This window comes from Gallinula chloropus (assembly GCF_964237585.1).
Source record: "Gallinula chloropus genome assembly, chromosome: 12".
Taxonomy (NCBI): Eukaryota; Metazoa; Chordata; class Aves; order Gruiformes; family Rallidae; genus Gallinula; species Gallinula chloropus.
In genome coordinates, this window is record NC_140097.1 from 18,216,929 (window position 1) to 18,238,056 (window position 21,128).

Sequence of the window (21,128 nt, forward strand, 5' to 3'; positions counted from 1 at the left end):
AAGCAGTAGAAAGTAAATCTTGTCCAAAAGCAACAATGAAAGCTTTTATGGGCATGCAACTGCTCCCTCCTTGGGGCAGTGAGCAATCCAATGATGTTAACTCCCCCTCACTCCCAATTTTTCAGACACAACTCTTCTGCAATATCAACAACATTAAGGTTTCTGCTGCAGCAAGAGCTGCTGCTGTCACATTAATGGCACACCCGTTTATTGTGCCAATAAAACATCAACTGTCACTAGCAATAGTGTACACAGGGGGCAGGAGAAGCCAGCACCAACCTAACTACTATTACGGTTGACTAGTCATCAAAAACAGCCCTGAAAGAACTAAGAAAACCAAACCAAAACCATGTGAAATTTATTAATGAAAAATACAGAAGGAAAAATTGGTTGAGGAAGAAAGATCAAAATTGCCAAAATATTTTCAAAATGCAAAAAGAAGCAGAAAGACAGCAGCTGGCCTGTGTAACAGAGCTCTTCTGGCTCCTTTTCCAGAACCCATGGAAATCAATGAAATATCATCATACTCAGTCCTGTATCTGCACTCTCTAATTGGAACTGCATTGACTCATGCCCCAAAGCTCTACTCTCTCTGCAGCTACAAGAGAATTCTTAGCATAATTAAGTTAAAAATTACAAAATACCATACTGAAATAAACATTGGTGAACAAATTATTATAAAATACTTGTTAAAATGTCCCCCCAAATCAATGTATTGTCTATTTGTGGAATGCTTGCAATTGTTTTTTAATGGAGTCATAAAAATTCCTCACTCACCAGGAGTCCATTCATGAGGGCAATCAATTTCCAGAGGACCTGTTTTTTTATACAACTCAAGAGAAATATTTTTAGATACAAATTAAAAAAAGTTTTTAAACTAATAGTTTTATTCCTTAAAATGAGCAAAGACTCCTCTACGACGTAAACAATGAACATTTTTTAAATAAAGGCAGTGCAGAAGTCTGGTAACCTAAATACAATACCCATTGTCTGGACTTCCCTATTTCCATGAAGAACATCTGATTTCCATTTTGGATTAGAACATTCTGCTAAAATTACTAATACACTGGGATTTAATTTAACTTGCAAAACTTCAAGATGAATAACTTCAGCTATGATCTGATCAGTGTTCCATAACTAAAGATTGACATTCTAGCTTTGGAAACAATTAAAACCTGACGTTGACTCCTAGTTGAAGTAAGTTTGGATGATCTCAGAGCAAACAGTAGTTCTCATCAGAAAAAAACACCACATAAAAGTCAGATCAACTGGCAGCTTTTGTCACTGCTTCGCCAGGGAAAATTTGGCTGGTGACTCGGTATCTTCGTAATTCCAAGAACTTCCAGTATTTTTCTGTGAAGAGACACTCAATTGCCAGAGATAAAAACTAGACTGAAAATGTGCATAAGTCAATGGGGAGAATAACAAGGACAAATTTCTCTCTGGTATTTCACTCTGCTATTCAGTGCATAGAGATGGAGAGATATAAGTTGGGCATATGAACGGTAGGTAAGAGAGGGGGCTCTGTTTTATTTCACTGGTGTGTGTGTGGGGGGGGGGTGATAATGTGTATGGGAATTGTTAGTAATGTCAACATTCTCTGGTTTGTAAAGAAAGAACAAAACATGTGACCTAAGAAGCCAACAACAGTTTTAATACTAAGGACTCCATAACTTCAATACAACAGATGCAGCTCAGCTTCTTAGTCTACTCCACTCTTTTCATGGAGTTCTGGTGAAATAGCAGCATTATTTAGGAGACACACTCTCACACAACGAAACCCCAAAACAATGACCCCAGGCTTCAATAAAAACTAGAGAAAGCCCTAATACAAAAGTGATGGACTGACTCACACCTGAACTCTACTAGTGAGGACAGACATGATTTTTGCCAATATATGTAATATTAAATAACCTCAAAGTCAGAGGTTGCTCTGCATTTAAGACAATAAATCTCCTTGTGTATGTGTGTATATACACATATGTGTATATACACAAGTGTATAGGCTTGTATAAACCTGTATGGGGGGAAGGGGAAGGGGAAGGGGAAGGGGAAGGGGAAGGGGAAGGGGAAGGGGAAGGGGAAGGGGAAGGGGAAGGGGAAGGGGAAGGGGAAGGGGAAGGGGAAGGGGAAGGGGAAGGGGAAGGGGAAGGGGAAGGGGAAGGGGAAGGGGAAGGGGAAGGGGAAGGGGAAGGGGAAGGGGAAGGGGAAGGGGAAGGGGAAGGGGAAGGGGAAGGGGAAGGGGAAGGGGAAGGGGAAGGGGAAGGGGAAGGGGAAGGGGAAGGGGAAGGGGAAGGGGGGGAAAAAAAGAAAGCAAATGAGCTTTTGCTAGCTAAAAAGTTAGTGTTCAAAAGGTAACTTCTGATGTTTAATTGTCCAGTCTAGGAAGTATCAGGACTTGGCCAGAGTCATGTATTAGAGTAATATCGGCACAAACTGCCCCATGAGGAAGGCTGCTGGCAAGGGGGATGAATGAACATTTCCCCCAAATGACTCTTAAATTACAGCTGATACTCAACAGTCAAGAAAAACAGGTATGGACAATTTCTTACTGCTCAAGGATTGGAAGATGAGTGTTGGTGCAAGAATGGGCCATCAACCTAAGGATTGGGTTTTTCAGGTGAAAAAGGGTGAGCAGGGAGGCCAGGCAATCCTGCGTGAATCCAGAAAGCAGCACACATCCCACCTCACACAGAGCAACAAATCAACCAGGGCAGTACTTGATCCTAATCTTAAGTGCCAGTCTTTGTAAAGAACAAATATAAACCAGTTAACAGCTTCACAGTAACTACTAACGTAATTCATTTAAATCATCAAGTAGGTGTTGAAAGTGAACGTGTTTGCAAGCATAAATAGAATAAATGCCACATTACTTATCTAGGCAGCTACTGTGAAGGAAAATAGATGGAAGGGGAAAAAAAAAGGATTTTTTTTCTCTCTTTTAACATGACAGCTCAGGAAAAGAACCTTTTCAGAAAGAAACCATTTCAGAACAGCATTTTTGCATGGCATTCTGATAGAAACTGTACATCACAGAGAAGCATTCCTATGTCAATTTGCTACTGCAATAGAATTACCCAAATACATTAGGAGTCCAGAACCATGAACTCTGTAAATTTAGAAGTTGTGAAGATTAACATTTTAATTTCATTCACACTTAACATAAAACACGCAGATGATACGAGGCAGACACTCAAAGCTAAGGCAAATAGGGGTGAATCCAGTAGAGAAACTATGCATGACAGAGAACATGGGAGAAGTGTTATGATACAGTTAAACACAAAGGAAGCAAGTAATTCCATGAGACAGCAGAATTTCACTGCTAAAATGACAGCAATGATACATCTTGGAAAACTAAAGCAATACTGAGAAAATTTTAAAAATAGTGGGAACAGAAGGTTTAAACACAAATATGTTGGAATAGGAGTAAAGTGTTTTATAGTAAGCTGGAAAAACACAATAGAAGGATGAGACGTTCTGAATACATAAAAGAAAACATTTGTGGCCCGTGAATGAAACAGTTCCATCTCCCAATGAGAGCGAAAAAACCATCACAGCAGAAAGGAAAATAGGGAAGTATTTAAGAGAAAAAAATACTAATAGTGGTTTGCATAGTAACATCATCTGTGAGTGTCAGCACAAGGGAAGAGTAAGAGCTGTCTTCATCCAAAGTGTTTTAAAAATACCTTTGGGTGGGATACAGTGAGAAAAATTAGCTGGAAGCTTGCAAGACAAGACAAATTCCAGCTGTTGTTTGTTGTGGACTAACAGATTTTCCTAAGTGCCACTAACATAGAATCATTTCCATTCCTCCCCTCTGTCCCCCATCTCTAAAGACATAAAGGATGAAGGGACTGTTACCACTTCAAGATTTTGGTTCTGTGATGCCCTGTGTAGCAGGGAACAAGAAATTAAGAGCTGACATACTCCAATGCAACTGGGAGCATAGGCTTGGCAAGCCAGTATACAACACTTTAAACCAGAAAACACTTCCGCCGCTGGCTCCGCAGCCACTCCTTTGCTCCCTAAGTGGTACGGGAAATGCAATTCCAGCCCTGTTCTGGCTACTCAGGGGGCCTGGCCGCTGCAGCTCTGCATGGTCCTCCTCTGCACATCCCTACCTCCTTACCCTTGCTGCGAGTACAAACACAGCACTGCGCTGGTGTGACTCACTCGTGTTACACCGCAGAGCGAATTATGCTTGTGAAAAGAACCAGTCACTGGGCAGGTTGTGACAGAAACCACACTTGACTTTTCATTACATTGAAAAAACAACCTTACTAGCACACCGCTAACGGGAGTTCATACATCACTTTCAAACAGTCTGGCATATGTTAAGCACGTCACCCTAAAAAAACCACGCCGAATGCACCTGGATTGTTTTTTACTCTCTCTCTTTGCCATATCTACCCAGGGATTCACTCCCCAGCCGTAAGAGCTATACTTCAAAAGGTACAAAAGACAACATCTATGAAAAATTATAGGGTTTACTCTGCAGGGGAATGATTTATTAATGCTGAGAGCTTAATTTAGTAATCAGACACTATTTGAAGAGGAAAAAAGCAACCACCTGATCATGGAATAGTTAGATGAGGAACGTATCCCAGCTTTTGATGTAGTTTTGTCCCAAATTCAAAGTTAAAAAGACTGGGAAAGAACTTTTCCAATTTACTGAAATCCAATCTCAGACTGGATTTCATCCAGGTCTATACCTCAAAGGCAAAACAGACTTAGTCATATTTTTTACATAACTAAATTCCTGAGTCATATTACAGAGGGAGAGGCAAATGAAACTCAAGAACAATTTCTGCCATTACATATTTTCTTTTCATAGTATTGCTTGTAAGAAGCAAATGTTGTAAGTCCATTTCAAAACTTAAAAGCCTTTCAGCATGGGTTATTGCTCATTTCTCCTTCACATTTACTAACACTCACATTAATACACGTAACACTAATTCTGCATCATGGTAACAAGATCAAATGACGAATGCTCAGCTAACAACCCAATAAATAATTTGTAATTAACGAGCTGTTAAAATAATAATTGTTTTGAAACATCTCTGCAGTACTACAGACTTTACATAATGGAATGGAATGCAGCTGTCTAGAAGTTACTGGATGTCACACTAGTCTCTGAGCTGGGTTAATGAAGCAATGTTAAAATGCAGCCAATTTTATACAGCTGAGATTAATGGAATGATCAAATTGACATGATATGCATTCTCTGAACTCTTGATTCACATGAAAGAGAGACCTTGCAGCAGGCCAGCACACCAGAGTGCTGTTATGAATTTATATTTCATCATTCCTTCTAATTACACTAACCGTGACTAAATTTTGGAGATGTTGCAGAATGAAAAACTCCAAATTTAAGTCTTTTGTTTCTAAAGCCACATTCTCCCACTTCCTCTTTGCCTGAGGCTTGCAATTGTTGCTCTTCTAAACTCAGCACATTTCAAGCTAACTTGCTCAGCCTACCTAGCATTCCAACAAGCACCAGACCCACTTCAAGCTACAACAATCACCATCCCTTTGTCCCCAGGACAGCACAGCTTAGATTTCTGATGGCACTGGATTCATGCCTTGCTCAGACACACAGGACCAGTGCACTGGCATTGCTCTCGCTCATCCTTGCGCTTCCTCCTCCCATCTTCGCAGATGCTGATTGCTCCCACTAGTTTCTGTCTCCAAGAGCCAGACCACAGAGGAGACCACCTCCTCTACTAACACAATAGACCATTTCCTCCCTCACATGCACACGAACAGCGAGTCATTTAAGAAATATGCTTTAACTGATGTCTTGGCCATGTGGATTCTGAAGCACATCAGGCCAGTTATAAAGAATATTATTTTCCATTTCTCCATGCAAATGCTCAGTTTATTACTTTCTGTACATTATCTGGCAGTTTGAGCTGTAAAGAATGCTACAGTTAAATTCATCCTTCACTCTGTGTCAGTTAAAAGCTGTCAAACCTGCTGATTCATTTCATCAGCATTTACTGTGCTTCATTAATTCTAGATCTAAACGTTTTCAACAAAATAACGAAGTTATATATAACTCAAAGTGCCAGCAACTATAAATCCTTCAAGCCTTTGGCAACTTCTTTAATCTGAAGTAATCATGTTTCCTTGTATAACAAGTCTTGTGGTGTCTGTAATAGCATCTCACTATAGTAACAACAGTCTTAATGTTATAGCTCTCCAGCATGCCTGAAGTATTAATCAGATCCCATATGTAAATATGAAATTAGAGTACTCTTGACACTCTTCCTGAAACACACATGCTAAGGAGAGCCCCCCCCCCCCCAATTTTTTTAGTACAGTAAATATTGGGACTGTGAATTTGGTCTTGATACTGGAATGAAACATTGCAGCTCTCTGGTTGTTCCTTTGTTCTATTCCTCCATCTCTTCACATTACAATAACATAGCTAAATAGACAGACTATTCTAGAAGCAATTTTCTCTGCCACAAGTTTTTTTTTTTCTTTTCAACAGAAAAGTGTAAAAAAAAATAAATCTCACGTTACAACCAATATGAAGGACAGTGGCTTTTACGCTAGAGCTGGGAACATCATTCTTCTTTGAAAGCAAAAGGCTGAATGATCACAACAGTCACTCTTCAATTTAGAAATTTATGAAAACATTTTTTTCTCTTTCATAGGTGAGCTTGAAACTGAGTGGCAGTCTTCCAAACACCCCAACCTTTTCCAGTATCATCCTAAAAACTTGGGTAACATGCTCTACCAGCTATTACTTCTGAGATAAGGATGTTACTCATGCTATATTATAAAAAGTGATATATTTTTATGACCAACCTTGATTTAGTTTGAATTCCTTTAGTGGAAAAATCACATTTCTGACCTTTACAGCTCAACTTAACTAAAATATATATTTAACAGTAAGTTTTACCTCCTTTCCCAAAATCTCCTATAATCACCTCTAATTTCCACTGCATGAAAAGAAAATTCAGTCAGCTCCTTGAACTCCACCAACACATCCCAGCTGCCATCAAGATTTTACTTTGTTGAGTATTCAAAATATTGTCCACAAGCATAAGTCTACATATTAAACACTAGTACATTACATATTAACAATTCAACAAAATTTTGAGTCAAATTCTAAACTCCAGATTAAATCCAGAAAGCAGAAATATCAAAAAAAGTAGCCCAAATCAACAAAAACCCTGTAATAGCTAGAATGACGGGTTTTAAACCATTTCATCATCCATCTAAAAGCAGGAGCTTGTGTTTTACAGTCTGGACTCAATCCAAAAGTTGTCCCCAGTTAATCCACCCCTCTTTTTGCGGAACCAAAGACAGCTGGAGAGGACGATGACCATATCAATATCTTTGCGTGCCACTGTCATGAATGCATGCCAGTGCAGTTGGATCAACTCACAGAGCATATATAATTCTGTATAAAATACTCTCATAGGACTTTGACTGTTCCATTGTGCCAGCAGAGAAAACATGAAGTATGATGACAGCAGAAGGAGAGTCAACAAGTGTGGCTGTTCTTTAGAATGCTGCTGTGACTGCCTATAATGATAATGTTAAAATAGACCGCCCAGCAGCCTTTCACATATGAATGCTACAACGGATGCCCTTTTAATTAACTATCTGAATGAACCTCAGCCATTTAGCTTATACAATTCTTTTTAGTATTTCTTATGGTTAAGCCAAACTCATGCAAAAACACTGCTTCTGGAAGCTGTGGATAACATCTTATTTTGCATTCACCCCTTCTTTGTTCATCCCCTTTTTTTAGTTCAACCAAGAATTAAAATCAAGCCTCAATTTCGAGACCAACTGTCTCTGAAAACACATACAAGATACGAGAATTTATTGGATATTGCCTGTGGAGAAAGAGATTAAACTAGTTTCAGTGACGGATACACTCTAGCAGCCAACTCTGTTCTTTCAGAGATGCGAGCACAGCGGCTACAGGTAGAGCAGCGTTACCACTGTTCTGGCACGCACCATGTGTGGCAGAGCCAGAGATTAGTACATATAAATCACTCGCCCAGGAAGAAAAAAGTCCACACAACTGCCAGCTAAGACAACTAATACGAAATGCATGTTTTTACAAGGGCTATTCAAAGAAGTAGTATTTGTGGGAGGAATGAGTCATAGGATAGCAAACTTCATATACTACAGTTACTCAAAGTGAGAAGACAAAGGAAATTAGAACTTGGATGATTTTTTTTTTTAAATAACCAAGAAACATTACCAAAAACAGCTGCTGCACTTCAATAATTTTAATAGCTTTGTTATGCCTTCAGTATTCTCCTCCAGTACTAGTTTTCCTTTTTCTTTTTAACTTGCATTTTGGGTTTGCTGCTGCTGGCACACTGTCTCAGTAGACACTAGAAAAATAAACTTTTCAACAACATAAACCCTTTTAAAACTGGATCTCTTAACCCCTTATCCTTTTGAGGGTGGCATCGCTTCTTTGTTTCTGTTGACTTTTCTTTCTACTTTAGTTATGACAAAATTATTAAGCATCTTAGTAGTTATTTCCCTCTCAATCACAGTTTGTATCTATTCTTGAACTATGGTTTTACTTATTTATTCATTAACCTACATAATCTCACAACTTGCAGAGGACCAAATTCACTGTCAGGTAGGCTTGAGTCAACACTTTAAAATGACAGAAATGAATTTTGTGTACAGTAGGCACTTAAACAGAACCCACATTTTAAGTACTGATGTGCTTGTACTTATACAGTATTTCTCCAAAATTAGTTGTATAATCTATTTGAAATTCATTTGCTATAGGCTAGCTTTATTACATTTATTTTTGGTTTTTAACAGACAGAGAATCAATTCACTTCTTGTTTAAACCTTCTATGAAAGTGTCGTGTGCCATTAAATAACCAATTTGCTCTATTTTACACTTCAATAAGAAGGCAGCATCTGCACGTACACCTTCGTACACAGAAATTTCCACATACCAGCTAGGCAGTTGTAGAGTGCCTGGAACACCCAGAAGGGCTGAAACACTCACTGGGACATGGTGGTGTAACTGAGAACAACATATATCCAAGATGATTTTGGAAAGGATTTTCATAGATAAGTTTTAATAATTTATTTGATGAAAATTATCTGGGTCTGATTTGGTGTTCTCTTCAACCACTACAGAATCTTGGCTTGCTTTCTCTTACCTCACAAGAACCTCTCGGATCTGGCCCCCTGTTTCTCAGGCTTTCTCTATTTGGGCACAGGGATACATGCTGCTGGAGCAGACCTGTGTGCTCCCCTTCTCCCTGTGATTTGAGAAGTGGTATCTTTAGTCCCATTGCTTATAGTTAAGATTAAATGTTTCTTCCAAATCTCCCAAACATGGTATATTGATCGCTGTATTTTATGAAGAGCAGACCCATGGCCCTTTGAAACTAGACACAGGCCATTCCCAGACTCACCAAATGACTGCGAAGGGGCCTCTGAATGGTACATTGTCCAAGCCTCCTCCTGCCTCAGCAGCATCACCTGGAGCACCCTGGACCATGTCCAGGCAGATTTTCATTAGCTCTGAAGATGGAGAGCTCACAAACTGTCTGGACCACTTAATCTGATCTAAACTCTCATACAAGTACCCATTTTCTACTGAAAACCAGTGACTACATGCAAATTTTAATTCTCATTTTTCACATTCTTCAAGAGGATCAAAATGAACAACAGGGTCTAAGGACTTGAACTTGGCCTTCTGCCTTTGGTGCCAAAGTCCTAATGAGGTGAGAAAGTTAAAGACAAAACTAGTAATATTTGCTTCATATATATTTTTACGTTTTAGCCACAATTTTCACTTCTAAGGCTTGCAGCTCAGCCTGAATTTTGTATGTTGTTAAGATTTCAGGGTCTAGTATTTTCCCCTTATCAAAACCATTCATATTTATGCAGTAAAACAGCATCATTTTAAGGTTGCTACATAACGATCGTGCAGCTTTAAAAATCATCATCACACCTGTAGAATGACAAAAGTTTTCCTGTATATGAAACTAACATTAAAATCTCAGTAACTCAGAAGCTGCTCTCACTTCACATGAAGTAGAGTTTCAATGCCCCAGACTGAATACCTAGAAAATGCAACTCATTGCTAATTTGAAGCACATTAATTAATTAATATCTAGAGTGGGGTTTTAAAAGGTTGAGACCAAGAAAACAGAAACCCAGCCTAAAACTTTGAAACATGTCAGTCTCCTTCTCCTCTGGGAAAAGTTTTTATTATGTACATAACACTGCAGACTTTTTTAATGTCTCTTCATGAGGTCAGACAACTTTCATTTAGAAGATGATCTTTGGTCAGTTCGCACTTAAATCAACTAAGAAAAGTCACTGCTAAGATAAATGTAACACTGAAGTGATAAGATAAGCAATCCTTATCTTCTCAGACACAAGTAGGCTAATCTTGGAATCAAATAAGGGGCTGAACTATGGAATTGGTCATTAATTTTTATCACTCCTAAGCTATCAGGTGGGCTCTCCAGGACTCCAGCCAATTCCATAAAAAAAAAGTATGTTGCATAGCAGATTTCAGCTAGAAGCCAAGTTATAATGTGTTCAAGGCAAAGATGTTGTAAAAAGGAAACTTGCGGAGAACCTGAACCAGAATAAGGCAAAGGAAATACCAGCACTTTGTCAAGATGCTCATTACAGAGCACATACCAGGAACATACTCAAACAGAAAGAAAAATCAGGCCACTAAGAGCAAGGGTAGTACTAATTTTAAAAGTTATTCAAATGTGCCTGTTTTATAAGTCTCTGCAAAATTAGTGTCAAGTTTAGCTAAAAAGATTTGCATTTGAGTAGCAATATGGATGCAAATCTTTAAACAATCATGCTGGTAAATTTATTCCATACGTCATAAAGAAACAAACCCTAAGGCATGCTGAAAACAAGCTGAGAAGTCATTTATGGAGGGTTTTCTATATAAGATTTCCACATAGGAGTAGGTCTTACTGTTGATGTTTTGTTATTAAATGGTGTGATGCTTAAATTTCCTCTGACTGCCTCCTCTGAACATGAATTAGCAATCACTGGCATTAAAGAGCAGCTGTGATAAATCTGCATGATTTTTCAACAGCTCTTTGCATTGCATCACCTCCATTTATTACCACTTATTAGTTCCACCTATATTTACAGGAAAATCAATAGCTTATAAAATTGGAAAAAAGCTACTACTGTGTGTACAGAAAGGTCTTGCAGTCAAATGTACATGTTGACAATAACTCAATACCAGTGCACATGTGATAATTGACAGCACAATTTCTCTTCCACAACTCTGCTATGAATGCTGTAAGAGAAGTTTTAGAGACATTTCCAGAGGAAATATACACTGTCAGAGGAATGTAAACACAGTTAATAATTAAATACTCTTGTGGACAACATTTAATGCTCTACAAGATGAACAAAGTACATTAAAAACCGGGGGATGGAGTGTATTCATATATAATAGCGTAACTCAATTAACATTCACACATTCAACAGCTTAGTGACTGCAGAGGCAGACTCGCCTCAAGAAATTCATAGCACCTTTGGGTAAGGCTACAACAGTATGTGTTTATTGAAATCTCCATCTGGTAGTAATTTGTCCAGCAGCAAACTTTTTTTCTCTTTTTTACTCAAATGACCTACAGGGGCCCATTTACTCTGCAACTGTTGACTTGCACTGAGATGCACATTGTATAATTTATGTTCTTAATTATAAACCAAAGTTTATCAGCATGTTTGTCTGTGTTGTGTAATTTCTAATTCTTCACATGAGAATAATATAGTGCATCTTGAACAGTCTACTCATTCTTCATTGTAACAAAATGCATTGGAATGGAAGAGATTTAATACCCAAATTATTTTACTTCTTCATTCTTTACTGGAGATTTTTCCTTTAGATGAAAAGCAGTCAATACAAGTTGAAAAATGTTTCTAGAACATCAATATACCCTTTCCCTGCTTAACCTCCCACCCCCCAAAAAAGAGAGAGAATGCCACTTATCTTAATTTGCCAAATACTGTTTTAGCAGTCATACACCTTGTTCAAAATTGTGGCCTAGACCAAAAGAGAGTTTTCTTTTTATAAAGCCTCCTCTGCCAAAAATTGCTGGATATATTGGAAAACGCTACTCTTGTCTTCACCACCTATCAAATCCCAAAGCCCACAAGAAAGGAACACTGATTAGTGCAAGGGCAAAGAAGAAGCCAGCATTCTGGGAAGGCAGAGAGGAGACTGAAAGCCCTACACCAAGAGGATCATCTTTCCATCTCCAGATACACACTCATTCCCTCCTCACAGTATTTTTACCATTACATCATGAACGTCGGTTTCTTGCTTACTGACTTTCCTGTCCTTGCCACAATGCCGGCAGAAGGACTGCATTCTTTGATGGATACAGCTTTCTGAGGTTACTTCAGGAATTATGAGCATTGTTTTTCCTGTTACTACTCTAACTGATAAAGCTCTTCTGGGCTTCCTTATAGTGAGACATCAAGAGTTATGTTAGCAGACAAAGCGAGTTCGAATACACTGTGATTTTAAGAGCACTTAGTCACTGTAAGGTGTGACACATCTATGTATGATTCACATGGGTAAAGGAGACCTGGGAATTTTTTGGTACAGCCTGTGCAAAAAGGGACACCTGACAAATTCATCAGCACCTCTATTCCCATGAAGAGGAAGTGCAAGAAGCTGCAGAGAATTTAATTTTTGGAGCAGAGGGGTTCACCATTAAGCTATGCTGCCTTTCCTTGCCCTCCCCTTTACACAACTTGAATTTTAAGAAGCTTATGTCTCATCACTTTTTTATCTGTGGGCATAAAAATGCATTATTTCAGTATTTGGGGCATCAAAGAAGCTGAGAGCAGAAGGACACATTAAGACATTTTTTCTACAAGAACAACATCATAATCACTCAATAACTCTCTTTTTGTTTATCACATCAATAACTTAGTGCTGCCCTTGCAGAGAAAATCAGATCCCAATCACAGTTAAACAATGACAGAGAAGAGATACAAACCAGAAACATTTGGATCCAATTATGAAGAAAGATTATAGGACCTCCATGCATAAATCCCAAGAATTTTAAGGTGTGAGACTCCTAGAAAATGAAGCCAGAATTTATAGGAAATCCATGTTCCTAACTCCACTGTTTTGAAGTGATACCCCAGTGACTCTGTATTGGTTTTTAGGCATGGCTGTTCAGCACTGCTTTACCTTAAAACTCTGGATGATCATTAGGGAGTTGCAGGAAAATAATTTTGCAAAACTATCTCCATGGGCAAACTAGTTACTTTTTCAACTCTTTTGATCACCTTTCTTTACCTTTAGGTTATACAGGATTACATTTTGTGCCTGGACAAGTAGATTTTGTGTCTGTTCTACTGATGGAGCAGGCAAAATATCTGGGATAGTATTTCCTTAATCATATAGAGGGCAGCTGAAATGGAAACATGGAAAATGATACAATAACATGCTATATTATTAAGAAATAATATAATAAAAATAATACCATGCAATAGAGACATAAGCACCTCTGTATCAATCAATTATCAGTTGATACTTTGCAATTGTACCTGAGGTGCTGTTACCGTTAGTAACAGACACTGAGCTACGACTCTCTTGGTAGAGAAGGTCTGATATGATCAATACTGTTATCAAGAGGACAAAGAATGCTGCAGTACTCAAAAGCTGCACAGACATTATGAAGAACACAGACTAAATATTAATGCTACAGCAGTTTCATAGCACCTGGAAAAGTGATACATTACTAAGGCTAATTTTTTTTACAGCTCATATGAAATGAGGTACTGACTGCTATTTGTTGCACAGCTTTTTCCCCTCACATAAAAACTGATGAGATTGTAAGTTTATTCATAGCAGTACTTTCCATTTTATAGCTATGCAAGGTTTACTCTGAAATTTTATACAGAGATAGATTTAAACTCTATCAGTGTTTTGGCACTATGACAGCAATTCATAGTTAAATACATACGAAGTTTAAAAAAAATTACCATCTGTTGCTAACCCAAACGTCATTATTCCATTTCCTTCAGTGGTTTTAGTCTAAATTTTTTCCATAGATTTGAAACTTCAAACCAAACAAAAAACAAACAGCTTGTTATCAACAGCAACTGAAATTTAAAAGAAAATAAATCTTTACACTGAATAGCCATCATTTCCTCTATCTCTACCCCAAGCATTAATTCCTGCATTTGAACTTCCAGAGCTTCATTTAATTTGACTAATAACTATAGAAGCTATCCATGCAGCTAAACAGTAACTCTTGTCATTGAAGGATGGCAGCGTTTAGAAGTCAGAACTTGCAACCAAAAATTTAAGGTCACTTCATGTTTCTGAGGCAAAGTGACATAGGATGTTTATGCCAATGTAAATGTATTCATTTGAAGTGATATGGATAGTGTTTCTATAGCTGCTCTCACTTCTATAAACCTCTCTTTGGAATTCAAACACTGTTGAGGATTGACCGATGAAAGCATGTTTGCAACACTCCAAGCTCTGGACTTAGAGGGCTGTCTGCTCAGGTGACTGGCAGGCTCCCATCCTTGAGACCTTCCCTGAAGCACTCCTGTGGTACAATACACTCAAAGAAACCTCTCCGTTCTGTACAAGCCTACAGTTAACTTTCCCTCCCCCTTCCTTCCCTTGGCTTCAGCTAAGTACAATGACTGCACATGGCCCTCTCTGTCCTGAAGGGACAAACGTACATTTATTTGAATATATCAGGAAACGTGTTTGTGCCCATCAGTTGCTCATCTGCTGGTCCTAGGAAAAGCATTGGTGTATTATTAGTGATAATAATTGATGTTATGAGTAAAACTATGAGGGGAAAGACAAAGCAATCATGCTTTGGTACAAAACAGAGGAAACACTTCACAGAGATTTCTGAACTCTTCAAAGAGCAGCATAAGGTGTCAGCATAAAGACCATCTTGGGCTTGTTCAAAGCTGTAAACCTCAGTTTGAACCGTTCTGCACTGATGTAACAATTACCTCTCCTTGGCACAATTTCAACAGCAGAAATACCATGGATTCAGCAGAACATTGTGCTGAAGGACAAACTCACTAAGGCTATTTTGGGCATGTAACAGCAAAACATAATAACCAGAATGCATTTTAAATTTCCATCCATTTAAAAATCTACCGTAGCAGAGAACCTTTTCTCATTTGGACTGAGTTCAAGAGAAATTTCTTTTGCAGAAAAAAAAATTTCACCATTACTTGAAGATCTGAGCAATACTGCCTGATGAAGGAAGAAAAATGATGACACTAATCGACATCATGAGTAAGCTCAACAAGAAAAATCCAACCCACCTCCTGATAGAGCACAGATTAATCTCTTAATCTCTTAAGAAAGATTCCAGGGCAGACCTGAATCTGTCAAAGTGAATTTCTCCAGAAATGCATCAGATTAAAAACATGGAGGAAAACAGAAAAGCTCCCATACACAGAAAAGTCTCAAGTATTAATTTTGGCATACCCATCAGTAATATTTTTGTAACATCAAGTAAAATTGAATTCTGAATACTGCTTGGTTAACAGAAAAAGCAGCAGCTACAGAATTTACCATTACATTGTTGAAATTGGGTTTTTCTGTTTTGTTTGGGTGTAGGGTTCTTTTGGCTATTCAACTGTTATTGTTTCAGCATCAAATACATGGCTTAATATGATGCAGAATCAGAAACAAGCAGGATATTTTTAATAGCAAAGCACATTGGAAAATTGGTAATTCTGAATTTTCTTCCAAATTTGGATAAACACAAAGTTTGCTGTTAATATCAGCTGCCTATTATACAACTAAGTCCTGTTCCCCCCAAAAATGGCTGAACAGAAAAGGTTCGAATAAGTGAAGAATCAGAATAAAAACCGATTTTCTATATTTTTTCCTATTGAAAGAGCTCAAAGTGTTTTACTATCATGATCTTTTTTTTTTTAGAGTCCTAACCTTCCATGGGACAAGGATTCTATTCTGCATTGTTGGGAATACAGAAAACCAGCACAGCAGGATTTACAAATACCAAGTAGGGTGCATTTGCTGACCACAAGAACTTGCCATAGGAACTACAAATACTATGGAACACATTATGAGAGACAAAAAACCTGAGGCACGACATTACTGAAGTAAAAAAACACTGACATCATGACCTGCTGACATCAATATCTGATCTTTACCAACATATTCAGAAATACAAACTCTATTCTAGAATAAATTTCTTACAAAATTCTTTACGGTCTTTTTAGACTGGAAGAGTTCTGCCACTTCTTCTTCTGTTTTAATCAAAGTGAAAATTTTTATTAATGTACTTCAGGCTTTCTTGCATCTTGATGAAGTATCCAAGTAAAACAGGAATTGAAATCCAAAGACAAAAAGCATGTTTAATACTTGGGTCTTACTAAGAGCAGAAAGAAATTAAGTTTCTCTACTTCTGAAAAAGGATATAGCTGAAAAAGCCTCGTATAGAAGTTCAACTGCACATACTACAGTGAATTTATACAACCATTTCACTTTGCCCCTATTATCACCTCTTCTATCAATACATTTCAGTAGATTGTTTCACTCCCATATCTTCAGTTGCTTCTGAAGAAAAAGGGCAACCTGAAAATAAGTCCTCTTAAAGAAGCAAGCTTCTCAGAAAATAATTCAAATGGGAACTGTTCTTCCACAGCTATGGAGTAATGCAGACCTTCATTAATGTGTGAGTTTTCACTTCCAGAAGTGTGCCACATCAGTAAAAAATAATCTTTAATGCTGAGCAGTTGAGTGTGTATCAGGAAAGCTTTAATTTTAGACTAACTTAAATACAGGGAGCATTCCACACCAGCAAAATCCCTTATACTTTGCAGCGTTAAGTCTGGCATATGTGGCAGCTGGTTTTAGAGACGCACAGTGGTGATACGCAACCATCACTGGGCAGCCCAGCCATGTTTTGAACTGAAAGTCATTCAGGTCATCGTTCTTCTGCCTCCAGATCAGTGCCCCTACTTTCTGATGAATAACTCAAGACACACAGAGGCCTTCTCTGTTTCAAGCCCAGCTACTAAGCCTGACTACACACTGAACAAGCATCAAAAAGTTGAGGTTAGCGGCAAGGAGACAAAGTGATCTGGAAAATAGAAGTGCCATTTTTACATGAGCTTGGGCAGCTCCCAAAGCAAACTGTATCCAGTGGAAACAAGACTTAAATGCTGATGTGGGAGTTTCCCACAGCTTCTACTGGCCTTCAAAGCCATGCGTGTCATCAGTGTCCCTTGTTGAAGCGGCACATAAATATCTAACTGGTATTAAAAGAGCAAAAAAAGTCCTGTAGGACCTAAATTAAAGCCAGATGTGGAAAAAGCAGATGCCTGAAATTTACTGTCATTTCAAGACAGAAGAGAAACACTTGCTAATTTTGGTATTTACTGAGTAAATTGTCATGCTAAGGAATATGTAGAACATTTATCATTGCCTGATGCACCTCATGTTACAGAAATAGGTGCTTCATTGACTAAAATCCCTGCTATTAGTGTCAAATTTGAGCAACAAACTACATCTGTGTTATGATTCCTACTCTAGTCACACAATGAATTGCAATTATATTCTTATCAGTCATTTAAAAAAAGATAAGGTGAAGTACATCAGGAAGGTATTAATACTTAGGTCAACAGCACAGCACTGAAAGAGGAAACTGTATACTGCAAGCAAAAAAGATACTCAATAACTGCAAAGTCTCCCACATCTTACTAGAAATGGCATTGCTTCAATGCAAGCAACCATGGTCTGCACTACGCATGCAGGGAGGTAATGTTTCCATGGAAACCTTGGAGCAAACCCTTCAATTAAATGTTCTTAATGAATCAACATTTAAAAGAGCAATCCTTTTAAAGCAGAGTGACTAGTTTCCCTATCACACTCAAGTTTATTAGCCTAACATCAGTCATTTTATATATGGAATTACAACACAGTTATGACATCACCAGGGTAAATTTCGGGTTGGATGACATGCAACTTTACAAGTCTATTTTCATACAGAGGAGCAGTGGCACTGGTCAAATTTTACTAGACAGGAGGAAAGGAAATTCTTCTGTTAATTAGAAGCCATTTTTATGGACAAACCCAACAATCATCTACAATATCTCTTGGGTTGCAGAAAGACAAGTAACTTCTCAATAGAATGGTCGAATACTCAAATTGCCAGAACAGGCCATAAGGGCCTTATGAAACCCTTCTCACTGCTTTTGTTGCAGTTTTTAGAATGCAACATATCAAGACATTAAACCAACTCAACGATCACTGATCCTAACAAATCTAATCCCTCTACATTCTGCCAAACACAGCTGAAAAGCAGCCAGACACCTGAAAAGCTGCTTCGCAGTCTTCAAAGTCAGTGATATAAACTGCCCCCACTGCACTGTATGATGGAAGTGAGTTCGAAATATAACAACAGTTCAACAGAAAATAGACCCAAAGCACACTCTTGAACACCTAAAAATTTTTAAATCTGCCCAAGATTATGTACTGACAGAGTGGCAGAGGACAACAAAACCACCTCTTCATCTTGCAGAGTCACCAGTGTAAAAATGTAAAACAGAATAGCTCTTTGAATCCAAAGAAAGTAAGGACTGTCCAAATCCTCCAAACAATCTGCATTTATCAGTAATAAGGTACAACAGACAAACTTTATCAAGACCCTTAAGATAGACAACCCTGATAAAACAGGTGAGTTTTTACAGAAACAGAGCAGTGATACACAGGGAAGCGACCAAGAAAAGTCATTGGGTCTACATAGTTGGGCTAATGTGAATGCATTCACTTTGCAAATCATTTGTAGGTCTGTTATTCCACCTATGAGCAACGATTTCACTCCACAGACCTCACTGTTGAACCCAAAAAACTTTGAAAGCGGCTCTGTTGAGCTATTTCCAGCTGAAAAAACAGCTATACCATTTCCACAGGCTACAGTAACTGAATAATCACTTCACGAAGCCAACTTTGGAAACATCCATATGATATGACTGCAGCAAAATTAAATTATAGAACAGTACAGATATTTGTGGACAGAGCAAGAATTACAAATCATGACTAAAATGCAATACAAAGACAAATATGTTTAATTTTTTACTGGGCAAACTCAGTACCACAACTCATTCAGACAGGGTTATCTCCCATGAGAACAAAACACATCCCCATCTCATTCCATATTACAACTTCTGGCACTAGATAAACAAGCAGGATTGTTTTCCCCATGTTATATCCATCAAAGAGTACAATAATTACATTTTAGATGGACTGAATGTGATAATTGATTTCCTTTATGCCATGTAAATCACTTGTTTTCTTTAAAAGCAATACTTGAAAACTCAGATGTAAACAGTTATGATTAATTTAAGAGTGTCTGTTCTACCCAGGAACCTGTGTAAATACTGTGGCTCTTAGGTAATACCGGGCTGTGTGTTATCATGGCTACTAACTACTTGCATACAGTCCTTGTAATGCTTGTACAAGCTGCAGCTCACACTGTCAGTGAACCACATGCTAAAAGATAACAGAACTTTCCTGACAGAAATTCAGACCTGTCAAGCAACAACTGCGCCTAAAATGTTTCCGTGATTTTTGCAAAATATGACAACAATAAAATGAATCACAGTGACACACATTTCTATTTGGCTGTTAGCACGCATCCCATCCTCTTTTCTTAAAGAGGAATGATCTCTGGCATCCCACAGCATTTCTTATTCTACACCATTAAGAGGACACACCTTATCTCAGCGGACGGAACATGCACGTGGTTTGTGTAAATCATCCTGCCCGATTCTATCAATGATTCACTTAATCACATGATTATACAGCTGAACATAAAACCAAGCACCCTTTACTGCCACCTGTTTATTCTTAACATCCAAAGGGTATTCTCTTACCTCAGCAGCCTGTGTTTCCTGGTGTAATAAAGTTAGACCTGTCAAGTCTTCTAAGAAGGAATGCGAAGAATTAAAAACTTTAGCTAGGAAGTTAAACCCTTCTCGCTCATACTGGTCAAGGACCTGTCAAATAAACAAACAGAAAAGGATTCCAGTTAAGATCCCACAGTGTAATTCATTATCATATTTTTCTCACAGAAATACAATCTTTTGGAACACTTGGAAATTACTGTAGACTGTAAACAGTTAAAAATTGCAGCAAGAAGAATAATTTCTCACAATTCAACTCTGAAGCAGGAAAGGGTGAAGGTAAGAGGGAAGAGAACTGAGGTTTAAATTTGCTGGTTTAAATGTATTTTTAAGCTTATAACACGACAGATTATATGGCAAGAAGAAAAATTTAGCTGCAAAGTCATGAAAGGAATATTTGAGTTACACAAAACACAGTGGAAGACTGTTCCAACGTATCAGTTTAGTGGAAGAACCATGCTGGGACAGACTGAAAAATTCTCCGAGTCAGTGTCCAAGTCCAACATCCTTCCCATCTCCAGAGATTCGTGGTTCTGAAACTATTGTGTCTTAAAGTACTATTTTCTACTGTTTTTCCCAGTTTATCTTTGAGAATCATACAGATTCCTACAAGAACTGTGAGGAAGGTTTTACCCTATGCTCCTCTCAAGCCCCTGACCATATAGAATTTATTTTCATGTGACTTTAACTAACTACTTGGCAGGCTGGTTTCAATCAAGCATGATGGAGACTAAAAAAAAAAAAATGAACACCACAATTCTACAAGTTTTGTGAAAGCAGGTAGCAATAAAATGGAAGGAAATTATGGAAGAACAATCCCAGTGCCCTTGTTTTCCTATTTTCATATCGTGGCATCCTGCTTGGCTGGCATCAGTCTCAGATGAAACAGCTGAACTTGACAGACTGCAACACAGCTTTTTGCATAGAAATTCAGGTAGCAGAGCAGGATGCATCAGGGGCTTCAGAAACTCATGATAATATTGTAATACAAAGAAGCAGTATATATGATATCAATAGACAGGGGAAGGATGATCTGCATCGCCCCATACAGAGAAGATGCAAGAAGAGTCCATGGAATGACTTTATCCATGAAACTGAGTGCCTGCCAAAACCTTGAACTGTAAGTTACATCTGTCTTTCACAACACTTACAACGTCATCTCAGTCATCATCTTCCTCAAACCAACATTG

General features: G+C 38.1%; 1 protein-coding gene across 1 annotated transcript in view; it reads right to left on the reverse strand.

Annotated features, from left to right (window-relative positions):
• Window positions 1-21,128, reverse strand: part of ATG7 (autophagy related 7) — a gene marked incomplete at its 5' end in the record, with an annotated part of 90,581 nt that overhangs the window by 30,752 nt on the left and 38,701 nt on the right. Inside the window, one exon of the mRNA XM_084269401.1 lies at window positions 19,909-20,031. Within this exon, the coding sequence (XP_084125527.1) occupies window positions 19,909-20,031 (123 nt within the window). The remainder of the gene's footprint in view (window positions 1-19,908; window positions 20,032-21,128) is intronic.